Below are 24,771 nucleotides of genomic sequence, written 5' to 3'. Positions count from 1 at the left end.
ACCGACCTAAAAAGAACCTGCTTCTGTTTTAGAACAGAGCCAGAGTCAGTTTCCAAGATGGCGGCGCCCAAAATGGCTGCGGCTGCATGGGCTCTCGACAGCTTGCGAGTATTTGAGCAAAATACGCCGCCTAAAACGCTACAAACTTTGCATCCACTCAGTAAGTTAGCATATGATCGCCAGCGTCTGCTGGAATTACGATCATCAACTGATTCCGGACTCATAAATACGACTACTCTGGAGTGTTTACGTAATCTCGGAGTACTACGGAGGCAAGACCCAGCGGCCCACAGCGCAGCAGACTCGCCTAGCAGCACTAGCCGGAGGAGGAGAAAGCGAAGGCGGTGCGACCAGCAGCGGAAGCGCGGCTGTTGAAGTGGACTAACAGCTAAGCTAAACGCTAACCCCCACAGATCGCCGCTTCCGTCCATCTTCCTCTCCAACGTCCGCTCTCTGGACAACAAAATAGACCATCTGCAACTAGAACTGTCTTCAAAGAGAGAGTTGAGGAACTGCTGCGCTCTCATTCTGACGGAGACATGGCTCAACTCGTCCATACCGGACAACGTTGTTAGCCTGGAGGGGCTCGCTACATTCCGCGCAGACAGGAGCAGCGCTCTCAGCGGTAAAACCCGAGGAGGGGGGCTGTGTATCTACATCAACAACAACTGGTGTAAAAATGCCATGAATGTCGCCAGTTACTGCTCCCTGGACATCGAGCTTCTGACTGTTAACTGCAGACCATTCTACCTGCCCAGGGAGTTTACTGTTGTTAGCATCACTGCTGTGTATGTGCCCCCCAGTGCTAACACTAAAGAGGCTATGAGTGTTCTCTACCGGACCATCAGTGAGTTGCAATCCTCACACACAGAGGGCGTTTTCATCATTGCTGGGGATTTTAACCAGACCAACATGAAGACTGTTCTCCCTCACTTCAACCAGTATGTGGATTTTCCAACCAGGGGAGTGAATACTCTAGACTTGGCCTACACCAACATCAAAGAAGCATTCAGAGCAGCCCCCCGCCCCCACCTTGGCTCTTCAGACCACCTACCTGTTATGCTAATTCCTGCATACAAGCCCCTGCTGATCAGAACAAAACCTACAGTGAAGCAGGTGAGGGTGTGGACTGAGGGGGCCATGGAGGCACTTCAGGACTGTTTTGAGTGCTCTGACTGGGAGATGTTCAAGGCAGCAGCCACTTACAACGACCAGATCAACATCGATGAGTACGCCATGACTGTGTCAGCCTACATCAACAAGTGCACAGAGGACGTCAGCATCACTAAGAACATTATCACCCGGGCCAACCAACAACCCTGGATGACTAAGGAGGTACGGGAAATGCTAAAAGCACGGAACTCAGCCTTCAAGTCTGGCGACAAGGAGGCACTGAGGACAGCGAGAGCCAACTTGAACCGTGCTATCAGGTTAGCAAAGCAAACCCACAGTCAGAAAATACAGGAGTTCTTCCACGACACCAGCAACACCAGGAGTATGTGGCAAGGCATAAAGGCGATCACAGATTACAATCCATCCTCCCCCCAGTGGGCGAAGTTGATGCTGACTTTCTCAATAGACTCAATAACTTCTTTGGGAGGTTCGAGGCACTGAACAGTACTCCGGCAAAGAAAACTGTTCCCCACCAGGAAGAGGAGGCACTCTGCCTGGACACAGCCGATGTGTTGAAGACTCTGAAAAGAGTCAACCCATGGAAGGCCCCAGGCCCAGACAACATACCTGGGTGGGTGTTCAGGGAATGCGCAGGTCAGCTGGCTGGTGTCCTAACAGACATTTTTAACACCTCACTGGACCAAGCCACAGTGCCAGCCTGTCTCAAAACTGCCTCCATCATTCCGGTGCCAAAGAAACCTCAAGTCACCTCTTTCAACGATTACCGGCCTGTGGCACTGACTCCCATCATGATGAAGTGCTTTGAAAGGCTGGTAAAAGAACACATCGTCTCCAGACTCCCCCCCACATTTGACCCGTTCCAGTTTGCCTACCGCCGAAACCGCTCCACTGAGGACGCCGTCTCCTCCGCCCTACACCTGAGCCTGGCTCACCTGGAGGAGAAGAACACTCATGTGCGGATGTTGTTCCTGGACTTCAGCTCAGCGTTCAACACAATCATCCCACAGCATCTGGCAGGAAAACTGGGACACCTGGGCTTCAGCAACTGGCTGCTAGACTTCCTCACCGACAGACCTCAGTCAGTCCGGATCGGACAACACACCTCCGATGTCATCACCCTCAGCACAGGCTCCCCTCAGGGCTGCGTCCTGAGCCCTCTGCTGTTCACTCTGATGACACACGACTGCGCCCCCAGGTTCGCCACCAATCACATCGTGAAGTTCGCGGACGACACAACGGTGGTGGGCCTCATCAGAGACGACAACGACCTGGACTACAGAGAGGAGGTGGAGCAGCTGGTGGACTGGTGCAGAGACAACAGCCTGATCCTGAACGTTGACAAGACGAAGGAGATGATCGTCGACTTCAGGAAGAACCGGCCCAGCCACGCTCCACTGCTCATCAACAGCTTGGCTGTGGAGGTGGTCAGCAGCACCAAATTCCTGGGGGTGCACATCACAAACGACCTCACCTGGACTGGGAACACCACGTCTCTGGTCAAGAGGGCACAGAAACGTTTGTATTTCCTGCGGAGGATGAGAAGAGCACACCTGCCCCCGCCCATCCTCAAGACGTTCTACAGAAGCACCATAGAGAGCATTCTGACCAGCTGCCTCTCTGTGTGGTGTGGAGGCTGCAGCGCCTCCGACTGGAAGAACGTGAGGAGAGTGGTGCGGACAGCAGAGAGGATCATCGGGGCCCCCCTTCCCTCCATCCAGGACATTTCATCCCAGCGCTGCGTGTCCCGAGGCCGAAACATCGTCAGTGACCCCTCACACCCCCACCATGGACTGTTCTCCCTGCTGCCCTCTGGAAAGAGGTTCTGCAGCATCCGGTGCAGGTCCACCAGGTTCTGAAACAGCTTTTTCCCACTTGCCATCAGACTGCTGAACTCTTAACTGGACTGCACTCAAAAACTGGTCTCCACTTCATACCTTGCACATGTACAGAGCTAAATAACTTCTATTTTACTGTCAGTCCTGCACTTTATATTTTATATTCATATTTATATTCATATTTTATACTGTATTTTATTTTATTCTGGATAAACCTCATAACATTGGAACCTCAAACATTGTTCTGAGCCGAATGCAACAAAATTTCGTTCTGTATACACCCTGTGCATGCAAAATGACAATAAAGTCAGTCTAAGTCAGAGGTCAGTCCATTTAGCACACATCCTGTGGTTCTGACCCAGAACCGGTTCAGACAGGTCGGGCCTCCAGAACTGGGCTCAGGAGACCCAAATCTGGACCTTATAGAACCAGAACCGGTTCTGGTTCTGCTTGGTCTCCACGAACAATAAGCTGATGCTTTTATTCTGAAAAGCCATGGTTCTGGTTCTGGTCAGACATTTATCAAAGTATGTTTGAGGTTTTCCAACATGTTCAGAATCAAACATCACAAAGCTTTACTCGGAACCTTCCAGAACCCTCCAGAACCAGCAGAACAGAACTTCTGCTCTGGGTTTCAAGAGTCTGAAAGGTTCTGAATCCTTCGGTCGGAAACCCAAAGCTGGACCCACAGTTCTGATCAACATCTGAAGAACCAAACAACTGGGTCCACAGAGAACCTGCCAACACTCACCAAGCATCTAGTCAGAACCAGAACCTGGACCAGAACCAGAACCCTAACCTGGACCCACCGCTCGGCTGCAGGGCTGCCCCTGTCCTCCATGGCGCTGCTCCGGTACGGCCCGGCTGCCAGTCGGACCTTTTGGTGCCGTGGCAAGAAGTGAAGTCAGAAAGGGGGAAGTGGGTCAGCCACAGCATGGACCCGACCCGCTTCCCGTAACCGGGCCTAGCTTCCCTCTCACTATCGCTATGGCAACCACACCACCAAACATCCCATGATATCTGAGCTGCAGCACTTGAATAATGCTGCTGACTGAGCCGACTAACCAGAACCATCTGTAGAACCTCCAGAACCATCTGTAGAACCTCCAGAACCTCAGCCCGGTTCCAGTCTGCAGCGTTTCCCTCCCAGAGGACAGGAAGCTTCCTGGAGGAATCCGGATGTTTCCGTCTGCAGCTCCTTCCTGCTGGAGAGAAACATCCAGAGCAGGAAGCTCCTCGCCAACGTCATGACAACATTCAGTCCTCCACCCTCTGAACCCGAACCAGAACCCGAACCCAAATCACAAAGCCATTATTACTCATTATTACTGGATTGGACATTTCCTATTAGCCGCTACAGCTAGCGATGCAACACTGGCTCTGTCAGTAAACCCAGACTGATCGGATGAGCAGGAATATATCTTCACTATGATCTCCATCGTTTCTGGCCTGAATTCTATGAATTACAGCTGAGAAAACTGAGAAGCTTTGATAAGTAAAACATGTTTTCTCCCTGGAAATGAATCTATGAACAGTTTGGTTTCTATCAGTCAAGATGGAGAGAGGGCTAAGCGAATATCTCCTTTATATTGGTCAATAATTTAATTTTACATAATAGCTTCTGTTAAATTAGTTTGTTAAAATTTAGCAAAGTATTTTTTCCTATTTTGATGATTTACATTCTACAAGTTTTGTTTTAAAAGTCACAGTGGGTGCAGGTACCGCTGATAAACAGGCGTAAAACAAGTTAAACCGCTTTTATTCTGCTTTTTCTCGCTCTCCGCTTTACCTTACATTAGCTTCAAAGCACCAGGAGAAATCAAAACACATCAAAACAAAAACTTTTCTCATATAACCAGAAACCAAACAGAACCTTCAGTCTGTTGCAGTTTTATGCTTTTGAATTTTCAGGCTGGATATTTTTTTACAGTCATTATGAGCGGAACACAGCGGTTAGTTTAAACAGCTGCAGGTGTGTGTCGCCTTATTTTAGTGCTAACTGAACCCAAAACACCAAACTGCAGCACAGGTATGCTAGCTAGCTAAAGTGTTACTGCGCTAGCATAACTGACTGCCATTTTCTCAATCTTTATTTTAAATTAAAACGTTTTACTTACCTATGAAACGTGACACTCTTGGACCTTGTTATGTATAGTTGTTGTAGTGTTGATAATAAATAAAGTACTGAGTTATTTTTCATATTTATTTGTCTCAGTGGTGGGAAGTAAGTACAATGTTGTTGTATCTGTACTTTACTTACGTAGATTTAATAATGGATACTTTCGACTTTTACTCCACTACATTTTACAGTAAGTATCTGTACTTTCTACTTCACTACATCTCTACTAAACCGTCGCGTTACTCGTTACATCCGAGTCGCATTGCGCTTTTTTCTGTTAAAATGTGAAGTTCAGGGCCTGAACGTGGCGCTGTAAAATCCCAGCAATGGGCTCTTTGCAACCGCATGAGCAAATGCGGCTCTCTTTTTTCCGCTTTGAGTTACCATGACAGCTAGAAAAGACAAAGTCTTATTTCAGACTCAAATAAAACAATACTATGAACATTGCTGCCTTCCTAATATAATGGGCTTTTAAGTTTTCATGGATTTCCAAGCGGTCCTGAATTAAGAAGATGGTGGCTTGTAAATATTTGTCGCTACCAGATAAAGCTAACGCTGCACAGCAAAGTTTACAGCCTTCACTTCACTCCGGATCAACTTCTTCAGCCTAAAGCAGAAGGTAAAGGAGCCTCCTGTGTTATTTCATGGAATCACTTCTGTATTCAGCCTGAAAGAGTTTATGGGAACCAGAGAGCAGACCAGAGCCAGACAGCCGAGCTACTGACCCGCCTGTACACACTGCTGTAAACACCGTCCTGCTTCACAAGAAGCATGCAAAACTAATAAAGCGAAGTAACACCAGAGCTGCTCTACTGTTAAGCTATGGGCTTGTTGTTCCTCAGGCTTCAGAAGCAAAAAGCCTGAACCGTAAAATCCCCGTTACTTGGTCTCTGACACTAACGACAATAAACCACGTAATATACTTGAAAACAAGGTAAAAACATTGTCCGTTAGAATGGATGAAAAATGTTTAGATACTTAAATAGCACATTTTTACAAGAAAAATGTCTAGCATAAGCTAAAGCTAATGTTAGCCACAAAGTTTAAAGAAAGTAAAACTCACCTTCGTATCTGTGTATAACGAGGCGAACATCTTAAAACCTTTCTCCAGCTTATTGTCGGGGCTTCGGATCGATGTTCAGTTCAGACCAAAAGTTTGGATACACTTTCTCATTAAAGTGTATCCAAACTTTTGGTCTGAACTGTATGTAACCCGCAATTAGTAAAGGACTTTTATTTTTGCGAGCCCACTTCCTGTGTTGCCCAAACTCTGCTAACTTATTTAAAGTAAAAGATCCTCACCAGTTTCCACTGTGATTCTTGCTGTTGGCGTCTTCCTCAGGAATTCCTCCAAAAATCTTTAAACCTATTGATTTGATTGCTGGGTGAGTTTGTTATTTGATAACAGTATTACTTTTTCATGTGGTACTTCTGCTCAATTTCTCATTGGAGCGTTGTTACTGGCGCTGTTTACCTGGACCGTCACCGGGATTCTGTTGGTGCTGATTGTGGCTCAGTACGGCCCACTCTCTTCTAAAAGGTAACTTGTTGCTGAAGTTTGTGTTCTGACACCTTTACATTGATGCTGAGGCACTGAAGTTTAAGGTAAAATTGATCAGAACAGAATGTAGCTACACTTAAGTTGATATTGCGCAACATATTTATTTATTTATTTATTTATTTTCCTTCCCTCACTCTGCTTGAATATTTTACAATTAATTAATTTTATTTTTCTTGATTGATATTTTGGAAGTGCACTTTAATTTTAGCACTTTAACTTTAAATTAATTAGTTGAAATATGATAGTTTTGTTTTATTTAAATTATGGTTAATTTAACCTGATTGAAATGTTTAATTATTAGGAATCTAATTATTGCATTTAGTATGCATAAACTAGATGTTTAAATTTAATAATTATTTCCTTTGTATTATATTTGTTTTTGATAAACACTTAATGAGTTTTCTGACCTTTTAGGTCGGGTTTTTTTTTTCCACCTGTCGGATCAGATCCTCATCTGGACCGAAAGATGGCGAGCTAAGAATGGACTATGGACTTTATGATTTGGAAATCAATTTATTCTGAGTCAGTTCTCATGTGTCTCATTGTGTTGTTTGTTGTAATTGTATGTTTTTTTATTCAAATCACTTAATATATATTCACCAAAACTAAAATCACTGCCTCCTGTTTTTTTCACACCTCAGGCTCCTTAAAAGGCCGCTCTTCTGATGCTGCTTATGTAGCCGCAGTTAGCTGCCTAGCCCATAATTGTTACATGTACATCATTAACTGTTACCTTGGACAAGCCCTGCAAACATCCAGTGTACAGAGCCTTTTTCAATAGATCGGAAACGATTGAGCCGGTTTTCCCCGAACGCGGAAGCAGAGGTGCAAAGAGCCCATAACGCAACTTCCTGATTCTGTTGTCTCCCATCGCCTCCTGCAGACATGCGCAGTGGTTCCTCTGAGCGGGAGAAGATTCTGTCAGTCAGTAACAGAAATCCGCTACATAAATCATCAGATTTAATCAGCAGCGCTTCGTCCAACTTTTATTGTCACTTGGAAAGGAAGCTAAAAGAAAGATAAGCTAACATGATGTTAGCAAAGCTAGCTGTACTCATATGAATATGAATAAAAGTTGTCTCTCATGTGCTGAATTATTGTGAGGTGTTGACTGACTGAGGTGTCGCATATATGGGGCAACACTGTGACCAAAGTCTACAATATAGAGATATAACATTCACCAACGATCCGATTCTTCTGAACGGATCTTTACTAAGTCCAATAAGACTGAGAGCCGCTCTTTGTTCTTGTGATACTGTACACTGCAGTAGCTATTATTATTTTATTTAATTGAAATATATATGGATTTATTTAATTGGCGAGTAAATAAAACTAGAACGTAAGAACGCAGAGCTGCTCGTTGCTCTTTGATTGATTTCGTCTCCTGTCATGGTGGCAGACGGTGACAACAGTCACTTCCTTCTGCTTGTTACTTCTTGCTTGTTGCGCCGTGGACAGTGTTCATAGTTGAGCATTGTTTACCGTTAATACATTGTCTTAATTTCTATGTTTAATGGTGCAGACGGTGGTGGTTTCTGACGTGGGCAGCCGTCCAGGGCGTTATCTTTTTAGGGGTGGCAGGAAACCTTCAGAGCACAGAGATGGAAGCAAAGCAGTTTGAATTGATAATGATGCTGGTTACATTTATTTCAGCTCTAAGTATTTAATATCTCGGTGTTTTTATGGGAACGTGGATTTTTCAGATCAATTTGAGAAGCAATTTTTATAAGTGCACTTAATTTTATAGAGTCATGTAGCGCGGCGTTTTGGTCTCAGGTTCGGTGGCCTTGACTACAACACTGCTGCCTTGGTTGCATGTCCTCCTCCACCTTCTTTCCATCCCCTTTCTGATGGATTTCTTTCAAAATAAATGCCACTAGTGGCAAAAAAGTGAAGTTTATTCTATGTTAGAACAGGAGACAAAATGTTTCCATCCCTGAAATTATGATCCATAGAATCACATATCTAAGTCTAAATATGTTACAGAGTAAACACAACAACAACATGCTTTATCTGTGTCATTGTTCATTAAAATGGGACATTTCTGATGTACTAAAATTAAATACGATGGGTACACTTAAGGATATTGTATTAGCAATTAGATAATGCATTCAGCAAGTACTTTTACTTTTAGATCTTAAGTATTTTTTTTTACTTTAACTCAAGTAAAAATGTTAATGTTGTACTTTTACTTCAGTAAAATTTTTTGAGTACTTTCTCCACCACTGATTTGCCTGATTGTCATTTTCCCAACTGCAGATATTCCTGACTAATACTTAGCAGTGGCGCCTGTGTGGCGCACAATAAATCATATGACGTCCAATCCAGTAATAGATATCAATCCAAGACGCAGCATCATGGCGGCTGCAGTGCATTATGGGTATATTTGCAGGTCTCTGTGAGCCTGATCTGTGTATATTTATCTCTATGAATGCTGAAGATTTACGTCTCACTCAGATCGGGTTCTGGCAGCGATTAGTTCAGTCTGCACTACTAGCCAATCACAGGCAGGTCTGTTTCATCCAATCAGAGTTCGCCTCACAAATCCTGCATTCAATTCGATAAAATAACAACCAATCACATCCCGGGAAGCAAAACGTGACTAAAATAAACACATGAAAACTTCATAATAGCAATAATGGGGTTTTTCACCCAGCAAAAATTTAATAAAGCAAATATTTTCTCATTAATTTCCAGTTTTCCACCGGCTGATTACTGAATTAGGGTTTAACTGAACAGCAAAATATTGATATTTGATTGATATGTTTTTTTCTTCTTTTAAGACGACAAACACATTATTACCTAAGCATAATTTTACGTCAACTTGTAATATTTTGTAAAATAAAAACCAAACGGACCGCTAACGGGCCGACCTAGCTAGCACGCTACCGCCAGGCTAAGCTAGTTTTCTGGGAGAAACTCTGCATCAGATTCTTGGACTGGTTCTGTTCAGATCTCTGTTGGATCTGAACCATCAGAACCTTCCTGACCAATAAACCCACAGCTCCAATCCTAACGCTAGCCCAGCTACTAGAACCAGAACCATTCCGGCTCCACACCTCCAGAGCATTCAAAGGGTTAATGCAGCTAAACATTTAGAAACATTTCCTTAAATCTGCAGAGTTCATATGAAGACCATCGCCATGACGATAAGACTGTCTGAACGAGCGGTACCGGCCCAAACTACCTCTGGTTCTGCTCAGTTCAGTTTTGGGTTATGTTTAATCAGAGGCAAATATAAGCAGAGTGAGACGTCTGTCGCGTTGAACTGCTTCGGTTTCTAAACCAACAAACCAACCCAGAGCAAAGTTCTGCCATCCGGACCAGAACCGAACCAGAACCTGATCAGAACCCGACCCGGTCGGGACAGAAAGCTGGGACCAAACTGAACCAAACCCAAACAGACTGAGAGAAGTCAGAGCTACGGTTCTACCATCTGGATCAGAACCCGACCAGAACCAAACCCAAACAGACCGAGAGGAGTCAGAGCTACGGTTCTACCATCTGGATCAGAACCCGACCAGAACCAAACCCAAACAGACCGAGAGGAGTCAGAGCTACGGTTCTACCATCTGGATCAGAACCCGACCAGAACCAAACCCAAACAGACCGAGAGGAGTCAGAGCTACGGTTCTACCATCTGGATCAGAACCCGACCAGAACCAAACCCAAACAGACCGAGAGGAGTCAGAGCTACGGTTCTACCATCTGGATCAGAACCCGACCAGAACCAAACCCAAACAGACCGAGAGGAGTCAGAGCTACGGTTCTACCATCTGGATCAGAACCCGACCAGAACCAAACCCAAACAGACCGAGAGGAGTCAGAGCTGGAGTTCTGTCCAGGGCGTGTCAGTCCAACTGAAACCACAGCAGAACCGCTGACAGAACCAGAACCAGCTGCGGCAGATGGACTCTCTGTTGAATCTGGCTGACTCGGTTCTGATCCGGCTGGAATCCTCAGAACCTCTGAGGGTCCAGATTGTATCCGAGCCATAAAGAACTAACCGGATCTGATCCGGTTTCAGCTCGTTGTACCTAATAAACTGGCCGATGAACACACATCTAAGAACGGATCAGAACCAGCCCAAACCTGGTTCTGATCCATCTCAGGAGTTCTGGGTCCAAACCGGGCTGACCTGCAGATCTTGAGCTTCCTGATCCCATCAGAACCGGTCCAGAACCATCAGAACCGGTCCGAAGGCTCACCTGTACACGGCTGGGTAAGGCAGCAGGTACCGGTCCTCCAGAGCCCCGCCCCCCCAGCAGAGCAGGTAGGTCGCCATGACGACCAGGCCCCGCCCACAGTCCCAGCTCAGCGGCCAATCAGACGGCACCTCTGCAGTATTATGACATCATCCTGGTACGACATCATCTCCTTTTCTTCTTCTGCGGCTCTTAACGCCGCGGCGTTCCCTCGGCTTCCCAGCGTTCCCAGTCCTCTCCCAGTCTGATCCTCCTGGTTTCCCTCAGAGGTATGAGCTTCCTCCTGGGCCGACCCGAACGCTCCTCCTCCTCCTCCTCTGCTCTTCCTCCTCCTCTTCCTCTCTTTGTCTCCTCTTCCCTTCCTGGAAGTTTCTGTCTGCGGCTCGCTGAACTTCTGCTTCAGAACAAATCCTGGACAGAACCGGGCCCTGAGCCCAGCAGAACCTGACTCAGGTGGAGACATCAATGAGAGGAGGTCAGAGGTCACAGATGGTAGAGATCAACACGAATTTCAGGGAGGAGGAGGAGGAGGAAGAAGAGGAAGGTTTCTGTTTTTCTGAGGAGTGGGAGGTCTTTCTCTCCGTCCCATCTCTGAGATTCAGTCTGGATGAACTCATGAGGAATTTCCCTCCCAACCTCCAAACCCGGATAAATGCACATGAACGTGTGTGTGCGTTTGTTTCTAATACCTTGTGGGAACCATATACTACGTTGTGGGGACCCGCTGCTCCTTGTGGGACTGAAGACTGGGCCCCACAAGGGGAAACTCTGCTTTTGGGTCAAGGGTCAGATTTAGGACTAAGGTGTGAATTGAGTTTTGGTTGGTTATAGTTACAGTAAGGTTTAGGCTGTGAATGGAAGTCAATGGAAAGTCCCCTCAAAGATAGCCACGCAAATGTGTGTATGTGTGTGTGTGTGTGTGTGTGTGTGTGTGTGTGTGTGCGTGTGTGTGTGCAGCAGCTTACAGTCTAAAAACTTCTGAGCTTCAAAGAGCCAATCTGGATCAAATTCATCCCACATTCCCATGAAACCAGAGCTGGGAGTGTCCACTGTGTGTGTGTGTGTGTGTGTGTGTGTGTGGGTGTGTGTGTGTGTGTGTGTGTGTTTGTGTGTGTGTGTGTTTGTGTGTGTGAGCAGCAGCTGCTGTTGCTGTTTGGCCGCTCTCCTGGTTTGCATTCCTCCGGCTCTGTGGTTCTGACCCGTTTCCTGGTGCAGACAGTAAAGCCCGGCTCTGTTTGGGTCTGTTCTGTTAAGCTTGGTTCTGTTCTGGTCGGTTCTGCGAAGCCCGGTTCTGTTTGGGTCGGTTCTGGCGGCCTACACCCAGCAGGATGAGATCTGGAGGAAGGCCGATCCTTCCCTCCAATGAGAGTTCAGGAAGTAAACGCTCAGAACAGGAAACAGGAAGTTAGAAGATATTTTCGGTCCAAGAAGAAGAAAACTTCACTAAAAACTGAGGCAGACTGAACCAGGCAAAGGTCAAGAGGTCAGCTGAGACCAAGCTGGAGCGTCCTGGTATGAAGAGCTGCTGGACTGAAGGAACGGTTCTGGAGGGAAACAAAGGAGCAGACCCGACTCAAGGTTCTGGATGTTAGAGGCTGGAGGCTTCCTTTGGATTGATGGATGGATCGAACTGATCGGACCCATCGGATGGTTCTGGTGGTCATGTGACCCTGCAGGTGTCAGAACCAGCCGCTGAGTCGTGACAGATCTTCTTCTCTCTGATTTCCTGCCTGTGGTGACTCAGTGTTGCCATGGCGACGGGCTGAAACGGACCTCCAGGTGCGGCTGACAGCAGGACGGCGGGAACGGGTCGGCTCAGAACTGCGGGTCGGACCGGCGCTCCGTCTGCTGCAGATACTCCAGCTGGTGATGATTCAGGAGACGAATGGAGATCCGCAGAGATTCACCGTAGAACCGGGCCAAGGTCCGGCTGGTCCTGTGGTTCTGACTGGTCCGGCTGGCCCGGCCGGTCACCATGTGCATCAGGATTTTTATTTTTGCTTTTGTTTTTTGACATCTTCGGCTCTAGTTTCCTTCTCTGAACAGTAAATTCCCGGCGGTCGGGAATCGAACCCGGGACCGCTCCGTTTGGACGGTTCTTTCCCCACCGAGACGCCGGCGCTCCATCAGGCAGAAACCAAACATTAAATGACCTCAACACAGTTTTGGTCTGTACCAGGTTAGCTAACATTAGCATGAGGGCTAACACCAGCTACTATCAATATTATTCCTATTATTCCTTCGCTGATGGACCCAAACAGTTCTGCAGGGTTCTGAGTTCTGGTCGGATCCGTTCTGGTTTCCGGGTTTGTTCTGATTTTAAGAAACTGATTGGAATTTCTGCTTCAGCTGGTTCTGTTTGACCTTTGGTCTAATCTGAATGGGTTCTGATGGTTCTGCTGCTGATCAAAACCAGTCAACACAACCAGAACCGCGTGGAGGTGCTGCCCCCCTGTGGCCACTCGGTGGTACTGCAGCAGGCTCTACAGTCTCTGCTGAAACCCGACCTGCAGAACTCAGAACAGAACTAGCCAGCAGAACCCATCACAAGCAGTCGTCCGGATCAGAACCTTCGGACTCACCTGCTGTGCAGCGCCGGCACCGACGTCGCCTTCCTGAAGCTGTCTCTGACGATGGAGCGCCGCCATGTGTCTTTCTCAGACCGGGACCGGACCGGGGGCCCCGGCCCGGCGCCGAGGGCCGTATCAGAGGACGACTCGGGCCGGGTCAGCGGAGCGAAGCTCAGCTCCAGGATCTGCTTGGCGCTCTCGCAGATCTGACTCTGGACAGAGAAACGGGTCAGCGGCGGCCCGGTGCCACGCGGCGGGCCCTCCAGAACCGGCCTACCTGTATCTCGGGGGTGAGCGTGGGCAGGTCGAAGGTGAAGACGGAGGTGGAACCGGAGGTGAGCAGGTCCACGCTGTCCAGGCTGCTGTAGGACGTCCCCTTGGCGCGGTGCGACTCCATGATGTTCTCGAAGTGGCGGCTGAACGAGTCCAGCTGGCTCTCTGACGGTCGCCGGGCGACGACCGCCGCCACCGGCGACTTCAGGCCGCCATGGGCCTCGGACGGCGGCGCCGTGGTTCTGGAGGAGGAGACGGGTCAGATCTGAGCGGTGGTTACCCTGGAAACCAGAGGCGGACGCCCTCACCCCTTCAGCAGCAGACTGAGGACCTCGTCTTCCTCTCTGGCGGCACGCTGCCGCTGGCGGTCGCCCTGCATGCGGACGCTGGCCCAGCTGGCCACGCCCTCCTCCTCTTCATCTTCCTCGTCCTCCTCCACCTGGCCGTTCTGCTCCCTGAGGCCCGCCGGGTCGAACCTGGACGACCCGTCCTCAGGGCTGAAGCAGGACTTTCCCAGAACGCTGCGGCTGAAACCCGGATCGGCCTCTTCGGCGGCCTCGGCCTCCGCTCGCATCACCTGCAGGGGGCGGGGCGATTATCGCATCGGTTATCGAGGTGATGAATTCTGATCAATAAATCACAACCTGCAGGAATAAATGGTTCTTATCGTAGAACCATAAAGCGCTGCGATACAACTTTAACTTCATATCAGCCAGAACCAGAACCAGTTCACCTCGTCCAGGTCCGTCTGAACTGATTCATTTATCTGAACTGATTCAGTGAACTGATTCAGTAAAGTGAACAGGTTCACCTCGTCCAGGTCCGTCTCCCGGTAGCAGCGCAGCGGCACGGCGTCCAGGTCCGTCTCAGAGTACTTGATGGACCGCCGGATGATGCCGGTCTTTGGGGCGGGGCCTCGGGGGTCAGGGGTCACCAGCTCCACCTCGACCTGCTGGACCTCGTGATGAGAGAGCTTCTGGTTCTGCTGGTCCCGCCCCCTCCTGTGATTGGTCGGCTGCAGGTGGAGGGAGGAGGGCGGGGTGGGGCTGGGCGAGCTGCTGGTCGGTGGCGTGACGAACGAAACGTCTGCAGGAAGAGATTGAATAAACTTTATTAATCCCAGGAGGAAACGGCGTTTCAGGCCAAAGAACAAAACAATTCATTCCTCACACAGAGTCCATCGAGTTTCTAGCTGTATGGGTCCCATCAGGATAGAATGGGTCCCATCGGGGACAGAATGGGTCCCATCATGGGATCCAACATGGGACCCATCGGGGACAGAATGGGTCCCTTCAGGGATATAATGGGTCCCATCGGGGATCGAATGGGTCCCACCGGGGACAGAATGGGTCCCATCATGGGTCCCATCAGGGACAGAATGGGACCCATCAGGGACAGAAGGGGTCCCTTCAGGGACAGAATGGGTCCCATCGGGGACAGAGGGCTCTGATTGACCAGCCTGCTCATCCAGATGGACACCATCAGGTCTACAGTTCAGTCACTGAACTGATTCACTGATCTGAACAGATCCTCTGTTGTGAATCAGTTCTTAAACAGACTCCTGGTTCCATTTTTCTCACAGATGTTTTGAGGTCCAATGCAACCTGTGCGGTTCTGGTTGGGTCCAACCCAGGCCTTCAGGCAGCTGGAGTGGAACCAAACAGGAGGATCAGCTTTAACTCATTCACTGGTGAAACGTCCTGCAGAACGTTCTGCTCAGAACCAAACCGGCCAGCGGTTAAAAGGTCAAAGGTGGCTGGTTCCGTGGGTCCGGCTTGCCAGAACTGTTGAGGCTGGAGTCGCCTGATGGAGGCAGACGGCCTAAATAAAGGCCAGGAAGTGAGCTGGAGATGGAAGGCTAAGCTGCTAATTGGCTTACTGGAAGCTGCTTGTTCCCCAGCTCCTCACTCGGACAGTTACCGGGTTCTGGTTCTGGTTCTGAAGGTTCTGTCTGATAAGGCACCAGATTCTCTTACCTCTGCTTCGGCGGCCCGGATCCGTCGGGCCTCCAAACAGGAAGTCCCACTTCGCCCTGGCGATCTTCTGGGACCGAGACGAAGGGCTGGACGGAGCGGTCCGGTCCGACTGCAGGAGAGGAACCAGACATGAAGTCAGTCCGGTTCAATAACACCGGGTTTAGCTGCAGCAGAACCACTAAACCGGACCCGGATCAGTCCGTCTTTAACATTAGGAACCAAGGTCAGTTTTATGAATAATCAGGAAGTTCCCATCATCACAGCTTCCTGTTCAAGGAGAAGGTTCTGAAAGACCCAAAAGAACCAAATAGAACATACAGGAACATCCCAGATCTTTGATGCTAAAGGTCAACAGAACAGGAAACTTCTCACCAGAGGTCAGAGGTCACCACATCAGTGGTGTCCCCCAAGAATCCATCCTAAGACCCACCGATTCAATATCTATAAGGTCCCACTGGCTCAGGATACAACAGGAAATAAGATCAGTTACCGTGACGACACAGATGATACACAGCTCTACATTATGACGCCACCAGGTGACCTTTGACCCCATCCAATCACTGAACAGATGCTGAGACAGATCAATGTGAGGATGAGCCAAAACTGTCTGAACAGAAACTGAAGTTATTTTTATTGAACCTAAAGAGGAACGATCTAGAGTTATAGATCTAGAGTCAGCTTCAGTTCTTCCAGTTGGAAACCAGAGATCAGGCTGACCTCTGACCTGAACCTTCAGAACCACATAAAGCCGGTTCCACAGTGGGCCTTCTAGCAGCTGCAGAACATTTCCAGGACCAGAGACTAAAGTCTCCGATCAGAGAAACTCATCCAGGCTTTAGTTTCTCTTTAGTGGCTTTAATTCCTGCAATCAGAACCAATCAATCAGGCTCTAGTTCTGCTCTGCATCCCCACAACCAGAACCAAACATGGAGAAGCAGCATTCAGCTTCTATGCACCACTGATCTGGAACAAACTTCCATATTAGTGAATGATGTCTGTCCTGATAGTGAGGACGGACAGCAGATCAGTTGTTGTCCATCCCAACCAGGGCAGTGAGGAACCACTAGGAGGTCCAGCGCTGCTGGCTGAGGAAAACATCTAAATATGTTTGTTTCTAATAAAGGTTTATTGAGATCTGAGATCATGTGACATTATTCTATGACATTCTGCCCAAACACACCGTGGACCAGTCCTGCCTCTCCCGCCCCGTCCAGCCAACCTGCATCCCAGAACCGCCGTCCGTAGTACCGTGGCTGGACTGGCTGGAGGGTTCAGGGGACACGCTGTGTCCCAGACTTCCTGTGACCCCACTGGAGCTAGAGGACAATGTCCCCGGGGGTGCACCGTGATCCTGAGTCTCTTTCTGGTTCTTGGACATTCCTAGAACCAGCAGCTGGCACTCCTGGGCCAGCTGTTTATGGACTCCTCGAGCATCCGGTCTACAGCGCTGATCGCTGCTCTGAGTGTGAACTCCAGAAGACGACTGATGGACAGTTTGTCCTTTGGAGGTCCATCTCCCCAGCGGACACTCTGCCCTCTGGCTGGATGCGTTTCTTCTGGGGACCTCGGGGCTGGATGCTGGTGACCCGTCCAGCAGATCATCATGCTGCCTCTGCTCCAGGACCAGAGGTCTATGGTCTCTGGTGTGTTGAGTCGACTGGTACCGGTGCAAGTTGGACCCATCTTTAGATGGTGACGATGTCCGCATCAGTCGGGGGTCCAGTATGGGCAACCCAGAAGCGGGTACTTGATCCAACTTACTTAGCAAGGCAGGAGACACTGGTGGAGCTCTTTTGGACATCCCAGGAGAAATGCATCCTGGTTTCGTTTGAGGTACCAGTGTTTCTGGTTTCCGATTCTGGTTCCAGTTTTCCATCTGCAAAGCCTCAAGGGGAGATTGCCAGAGAGGAGATTCTTTTGGGAACATCCCTGAATGTTTGGGACTCTCAGATCTTACAGAATCAGTGTCAGAGGGAGTCGGAGAGGGGGTCCATTTGTACCGTCTGTCTGCAGAACCAGCAGAAATTCTGTTGGACTCTCCAAGAACCTTACAATCCAGATCAGAGATGGAGTATGGAGAGATGCTCCTCCTGTCACTGATGGGACTGTTTGCATCGCTGGTTCTGCTGCTACAGCGGGACGGATGGTACGGACTCCTACTGCGGGGATCACTGGAGCTGAAGCTCACAGGTTCTGCTGCAGGATGACTGGAGCTGGTCCTGGTACCAACATCGTGGTAGGTGCTCCCGGCTTGGTGCTCAGTCCTAAAAGGAATCTCATGCTGAATGTCTGTGGGTCTTCCCGCAGGTAACGGGGGGTGAAATTTATTGGGCAACCTGTGACCGTCTTCATGAAGCCAGGACTTCTGTGGACTTTGAGTAGGACCTTGGGGTCGGGCCATTGAGTAGAAAGATTCTCCCGTTTGAGCACATAAGCGGTCAGACGCAGGACTTCTGGGTAATCCATTCACTGAACCATGACAGAACCTTCGATCCATGTCCAGGAGCTCAGTTCTGGATGGTAGGGTCAGAGTACTGCGGGGCAGGACAGGTGATCCACCCAAAGACCGGCAGCGAGGAGCCTGAGAGGGTCGAGGTAAAGATGGACTGTGGCTCCCTGAAGCATGGCCTGCAAACCTACGTCTTAGTTCTGGAGACCCAAACTCCTCCAAGGCCCGGTGGGTAGCGTCTCTGGCCACTGCATCCATGGTTGCCTTCGATAAGTAGGGTTGCCCCCATGAGGAGTCCCTCCTCGACTGCTGTTGGTGGCTGTTGCCATGTAAGGTTTCATCGCCATACCACATTGGGTCACTCATCCTCTTCTTCAGATGAGCAGCAAGCTGCTGGCCCTCTGATCTTCTGTTAGGATCCTGTTGGTGTCCAGCCATGCTGCTGACGCTGCCTTTCTCTATGTACCCAAAGGACACCAAAGACATCCGTCCATCTTCATCCACCGTCTCTGGGACCTCACAAGACCTGGGACGGGTGGTGTAGGTGGAGGGCACAGTCAGCCAGTGTGAGGATGTAGAAGATTGAAAGGAGGGATCAAAACTTTCATCCAAAGTTTCCTGATGGTGGAACTGGGCTGCAGAGGAGTGAGGATTCTGGAGCTGGAAGCTGACTGAATGCCTAGAAGAAGACTTAGGGGAGCAGTGGTTCGCCCTCGCCGAACGGCGTGGTATCTCCGGGGAAAGATCTGGACTCCGGTTGGGACTGGACTGGCTGGAGCTCCTTTGGGAAGTAGGGACTAGATCTGGACATTGCAGCATCAACTGGTTGGTTCCACCATCGCCTCGGCCCAGGAACTTCTCGTCCTCTTCTGAAACGGACCGGACTTCCACATAGAGGTGGAGAACTTTACCTGGCTGAGACATGGTGCCCACTTTAGCAACCTGCTCCTTCCTGCTAGCTAAATACGCAGCAGGCTGCTGAACTTCCATGAACCCAGCAGAACCCTGAAGCCTATGGTGTTTGGTCGAGAGAGCAGCAGGTCCATTGTCCATCAGCTCCTACAACCTGCAGCGAGAAAAACAAACCGAAGGAAAATCCGTCAACATCTCAACTCATCAAGTCATTGAGCTCAAAGTTCTCCGTGTTTGAGACTGAACTAAAATATGTTCTTTAGACCCAGACCTAGACTTCTAATGTATTAACTAGTGGTTCAAATCCACATGGACCACAGGTTGGACTTCGCAGCTGCTTCTCAGATCCTTCACTTCTTCACTCTCACTTCCTGTCCACATCCTCCACTTCCTGTCCAGATCCCTCACTTCCTGTCTACATCCTTCACTTCCTGTCCAGATCCCTCACTTCCTGTCCACATCCTTCACTTCCTGTCCAGATCCCTCACTTCCTGTCCACATCCTCCACTTCCTGTCCAGATCCCTCACTTCCTGTCTACATCCTTCACTTCCTGTCCAGATCCCTCACTTCCTGTCTACATCCTTCACTTCCTGTCCAGATCCCTCACTTCCTGTCCACATCCTTCACTTCCTGTCCAGATCCCTCACTTCCTGTCCAGATACTTTGATTTGACTGACAGGAAGGAAAGCTTATTGTTAACTTTATTTCCTGTGTGACGTCTGAGTCGACGCGTTCTTATCAGACGCTGACCTCTGACCCTGGCTTACAGCCATACAGGTCCCTAACCATTCAGACGGGCCGGAGGTCCAAACCTACAAGAAACAGGAAGAGGCTGAGGAGTTCAACTCTCCTTAGAATGGTCAGGTACATGAACTGGACTCAAACCGGGTCAAACCAGAACCAAGGTCCAAACAACAAATGGAACCCTTAAGGTGGACTGCAGAGTTCAGACCACCTTAAGAGACACCAGGAAGGTTTGGATCCCAGGAGGAGCAGAAGATTTTCACTGTGTGTGTGTGTGTGTGTGTGTGTGTGTGTGTGTGTGTGTGTACTCTTGGTCTGATAAGCAGTTAGCCCTACTTTTCTTGGACTCTGCTAATAGGATTCCCTCACCACCCCCTCCTCCTCCCAGCATGCATCATTCAGGGGCTGACACACACACACCCCTACACACACACACACACACACACACACACACACACCCCTTCGCATGGAGACACACAGGCAGCTGTAACCTTACCTGAGTGTCCTCTGTCCTCACTGCTGCAGTGACGTCTCCTGTGTTGCCGTGGTAACCTCCGTTTCCTCCTTCCTCTCCTCAGTAACCTAGTCTTTCTCGTCCTCTTCGCACTCCTCTTCCTCTCTGAACACTTGTTGTCTGCAGCAGAGCCGGCTCATCGTGGATTTACAGACTCCTCCTCTTCCTCCAGAAGCTGCTAGCTCCGCCCACCTTCGCACCAGCCAATGAGCAACTGGGTTGGCTGCTTCAGCCAATGACTGGGTGGAGGTGGCGGGGCTACAGACCTGATCAGGAAACACAAACACTCTGATCAATGAACCGTGATGTCACTGTGCTGCATTCTGATTGGCTGAGGCCGGCAGAACCAATCAGATGCAAGCTGGCACCAATCAAACCAAACCGAGTCCCTGATTGGTCAGAACGAGACACTACCGACCACACCAGCAGAAAGCAAGCTTACCTGAGATGAGCTGAGGTCAGAGGTCACTGAAGAAAGCTGGAAGTGAAAGCAGATGTCAGGTTGGAGGCTGCTGGTTTCTGTAGAACATCTGATCCCAGATTAACTTTCTCACCGGGGTCACCAGGGTCACCTGGAGCTGCCAGTGGACTCTGGTTACTATGGTGACTCCCTCCTTTTAGGCGCAGCAGGGGCTCATTTGGTTCTGATTGGTTCTTCTGGACCGTAGTTGAGTCATTGCCGTTTGGACCGTTATTCCCTCTGGTCCTGTATGCTTACTTTCACCCAGTTGTTATGACGCGTAACCATAGCAACAAAGTATGTCATTATATTTTTACATCTGCTTAACAAAAACTGAAATTACACCTGAACTTTGACCCCAGATCCTGAGGAGCTTCACGGATGCAGAGAGACGAAGGACGTTAAAAACCACCTCTAACATTTTTCTATCCACACAGATTTAAAGAGGAGCAGCAAAAGCAAAGGAGGTGGATCAGCAGGAATATGGTTTCTGCTGTCAGAGCCTTTTTCTGATTCGCTGCAGCACTGACTGCTACAGGAGATCCTTCCTGCCCACAGCATCACCATCCACACTGACTCTTAAAGATGACACGAGATCATTTACCTTTGGGGTAAACAAAGAATTGATCAAATAAATTGAATAAAAGCTGAAACTAAAACTTTAACAGAAATTTCCCCCCCAAAACTAAGTTGAATATTGGACAATTAAAAAACAACACAGTAAAAGATTTAAACAGGAATAACAAATAACTGTAGCATCACCTGAACTAATGATAATTCAGGTGAAATGAGTGAGAGCAGCAGCAGGTGAGGAAGAGGAGGAGCAGCCTCAGCTCTTCCTCTGACTGGACCCTGAAACCAGCTGAGCATTATGATCAGAACCAGTCTTCATTAAACACTTCCTGTGGTCATCAGCAGCTCGTCTCTGATTGGCTGAGATCGGACTCGGCGTGTATTGATCTGACTCGAACTGTCCTCTAAAGGTCACTGGACCTCCTGCATCCCAGAACCAGGAGGATGGAGCCGGTCCAGTTCGGCGTCTTTCTATAAATACCATCTGTCTTATTTGTTCATTCATTATTTTAAATACTATTTTAAAGACGAAGCTCCTCTTTATGGTCCATTAAACATTCGTTTCTGTCGCTTCTCAGCTGGATTCGGGAGCAAACATCTCCTTTCAGAAACTGAGCTTTTTATTGTTTTACAGTAATATTCGGAACCGAGCTGCACTATGTGTGCTGTTTGACATTATTCTGTTTAATAAAAGTGTGTTTTATGATTCGGCTGGCAGTTGATCTCTGAATGTTCAACTTTAATGCGGACCTTTCCAGGATCTCCTGGTCGCTGCTGGAGGCGCTCAGCAGGGTGGACCGTCTCTTCAACAACATCAGGGTTTGGAAAAGTGGAAACGTTACTTCCAGAAAAAGTTCTTTAGTGCAGTTAAATCAGCGCCGAATTGTTCCGGAACAACTTTTATACCGACCCAGACTGAACCGGAGTTCTGCCGCAGGTTTAATCTAGTAAACACGAGAATAAACTGAAATCTTGACGTTTTTTAACCGAGTTCCGCGCAGCGGTGTCTTACCTCCAGCAGCGGACAGAAGCTGGGGGCTCAGCGGCTCTCAGCGGCCCCTGGAAGAGCACAGAAGTGCGGACCTGGACTCGCCCTGCAGGTCCATCCCCGGTACTGGTGTCGGTACCGCTCAGAGAGGGCAGCTGGGGCAGTAACGGTAATCTGCGTTGCCCCGAGGGGAGAGAGAGCAGAAACCGGGCTGGGAGCGGGAGGACGGCCCGCTGGTTCCGTTTGGCGCTCCGCTGGCCCTCCGCTTCACGCTCTGTAATTTTTATTTGATTTTATTGATATTTTCCAGGCAGCTGCTGCACTTTAGTTTACCTTCTCCACGGTGACTTCAACTTCCGTATCGTTTGAGTGACGTAACGTAACGTCAGGCTGGAACAACCAATCAGAGAACAGAATTTTTTTTTTAGAGAATTGAATTTTTGTTTAGAAAACTGATTCCTGAACAAAAAGTTACGAAACATTTGATTGTTTTCAGGAAGCAGTTCAGAATTTATTAAAAATTAAGATGTTTGGATTCATAACAGGTTAATAATTCATATTTAACTTAAATCCGCCTATAAAAGTGATCCTGGTTGTTTTCCTATGATCTGAATGTGGATTATTTTCCTCCTGCAGCCCAGCCTTCAGAAAGCTGCAGTTCCTGCTGAGCTCCTGCAGGGGGCGCTCATTCCCCACCGTTCCTTCAGGATCTGGCTGGTTTTACGTAGAAGATCTTCAACACAATGATGATGATTAATATAATAATAAAATGAAACATATAGAATAGAATATAATTACTTTATTCATCCCAGCAGGGAAATTATTTCGCAGTTACAGCAGCATAGAGACAAGACACACAACAACCACCACTGAGTAGCAATGTAGGCAAGATAAAAATATAGGTGTTAAGATTGTGCGATCTACAAAGTAAAATAAATAAAACAAATAACTTTATACATAAATGGGTAAAATAAAAAATAATGTGTGCCTTTTAATATAAACAAACACTACCATTTTATTAACGTGCAAAAATATATTGAAATATTTATAGTAAAGGGTCAGTTACAGCAAAACGTAAAAATATAACATCTGCTTATGAGATAAAGTTAAATTTCTGATTATTAAAATGAAGAGGCAGCGTATGTTTCTGTCAGGTTCTTTGAAATTATTAAATGAGGTTTTTTTTTTACTCCATTTCATCTTGTGGACGTCATATTTTGTTAGAGTTATACTTATATTTATTATATATTTAATTTGAAGAAAAGCCTGAATTGTTATGACAAAATAAAACTTTATCTTGTTTACAGTGAAGAGCAGAAGTTTTCTGGGAATGTGTTTTTCTGTTCCTGTCCGGATCTCGTCTGCAGCCGGTTCTGGTTCTGGGAGAAAAAGATCCGAATGGGAGCAGCTTGTGACCGAAGAGACACAACAGAGAATCGTTTAAGTTTCTCCTCTTCCTCTTCTACTTCTCTCTTGATCTCTGAGAAGAAAGGATTTTCCTTTTACTCCAATTTCCTAAATAAAATGTGCATAATTTCTCTGACTCAGTGTTTCACTATTGGCTCATAAGGAAATTATTTTACAATTAAGAACACGGAATATTTGCAATTTTGATCAAATAATTTTCTTTCCAAATTTTTCTGTCAGGATTTTTTGCAGATTCGACCCAAATGTCATCATCAGAACCTCGGCCGGCTGACCTGGGGTCACCTGGGGGTCACCGGGTCACCGCAGCACATCATTCCAGCACCAGAACCCCATCGCTGTGAATCTGATTCCTGATTGGCTGCCTGTCCAGGAAGTGGTCACCCCATCTGGCAGGGAAACGTCTCCAGGTTTTCAGCAGGGGGTCCAAGCTGAGGTCCGGGGGCCAGGTGTGGCCCATGGAAGGATCTCAGACCCAAACAACAGAACAGAACCTTTAAAATCTGCATTTTAATGAACAATAAAGTACAACAATCTGCTTTTATGAAATATAAATTATATTTAATGTTTCCCTATTTATAAAAGAAAACTATGAAATGAACTCATAACTTCCTCTGACCGTCGCTCTGCCTGGTTCTGGTCGGTGTTCTGGAGCTTCCTGCCCGATCCGAAGGATTAAAAACCTCGACTGACTCAGAATCAACATCAACCTTCAGATATCAGAGTTTCTTCTGATCATTCACTGCACCAATAATCAGTATTGATCACAGATTAAGAGTTCTGCTGGTCTGAATGCTCCGATGTTCTGAGTGTTTCCAGAGTTCACGGCGTTCCTGCTGGGAATGTTGCCTCCGGGTTCATCCTGCGCGCTCGGCGTTCCTCAGCCTGCTCTTCCTGTTCGTCTGATGATGTGACTGTTTACCTGACCTCTGACCCGGTGGGTTGGCGCCGCTGTGCCTGGTTCTGGTCGGTTCTGGTCGGACCCAGCTGGACCGCAGCGAGGCGTCCTGTTGCCTGGAGACGACTGGTTAA

General features: G+C 48.2%; 1 protein-coding gene and 1 long non-coding RNA gene across 5 annotated transcripts in view; both read right to left on the bottom strand.

Annotated features, from left to right (window-relative positions):
- Nucleotides 1–22,332, bottom strand: part of LOC116712888 (uncharacterized) — a 57,574-nt gene extending 35,242 nt beyond the window's left edge. For 2 of the 4 annotated variants that reach the window (XR_004337720.1, XM_032552742.1), the window contains exons 1-9: nucleotides 20,848–22,332; nucleotides 20,736–20,771; nucleotides 20,276–20,559; nucleotides 16,854–19,188; nucleotides 15,674–15,782; nucleotides 14,509–14,783; nucleotides 14,006–14,274; nucleotides 13,702–13,939; nucleotides 13,437–13,636 (exon numbers count right to left, since the gene is read on the bottom strand). Coding sequence is in view for 3 of the 4 variants with exons in the window: in XM_032552742.1 (XP_032408633.1) it covers nucleotides 13,437–13,636; nucleotides 13,702–13,939; nucleotides 14,006–14,274; nucleotides 14,509–14,783; nucleotides 15,674–15,782; nucleotides 16,854–19,175 (3,413 nt within the window). In the remaining variant the exon portion in view is untranslated. Of the gene's footprint in view, nucleotides 1–13,436; nucleotides 13,637–13,701; nucleotides 13,940–14,005; nucleotides 14,275–14,508; nucleotides 14,784–15,673; nucleotides 15,783–16,853; nucleotides 19,189–20,275; nucleotides 20,560–20,735 lie in introns of all 4 variants that reach the window. The other 2 variants (XM_032552744.1, XM_032552743.1) reach the window with 2 other exon arrangements.
- Nucleotides 8,304–10,851, bottom strand: LOC116713005 (uncharacterized). The gene is made up of 2 exons (XR_004337767.1): nucleotides 10,103–10,851; nucleotides 8,304–10,034 (listed from the first exon to the last, which is right to left on the bottom strand). It is a non-coding gene; the product is annotated as an uncharacterized LOC116713005 (long non-coding RNA).
- Nucleotides 22,333–24,771: the final 2,439 nt, after the last annotated feature.

This window comes from Xiphophorus hellerii, chromosome 22 (genome assembly GCF_003331165.1).
Source record: "Xiphophorus hellerii strain 12219 chromosome 22, Xiphophorus_hellerii-4.1, whole genome shotgun sequence".
NCBI lineage: Eukaryota > Metazoa > Chordata > Actinopteri > Cyprinodontiformes > Poeciliidae > Xiphophorus > Xiphophorus hellerii.
The sequence above is the reverse complement of the archived record's forward strand: the minus strand, read 5'-3'. Positions and strand labels throughout refer to the sequence as shown.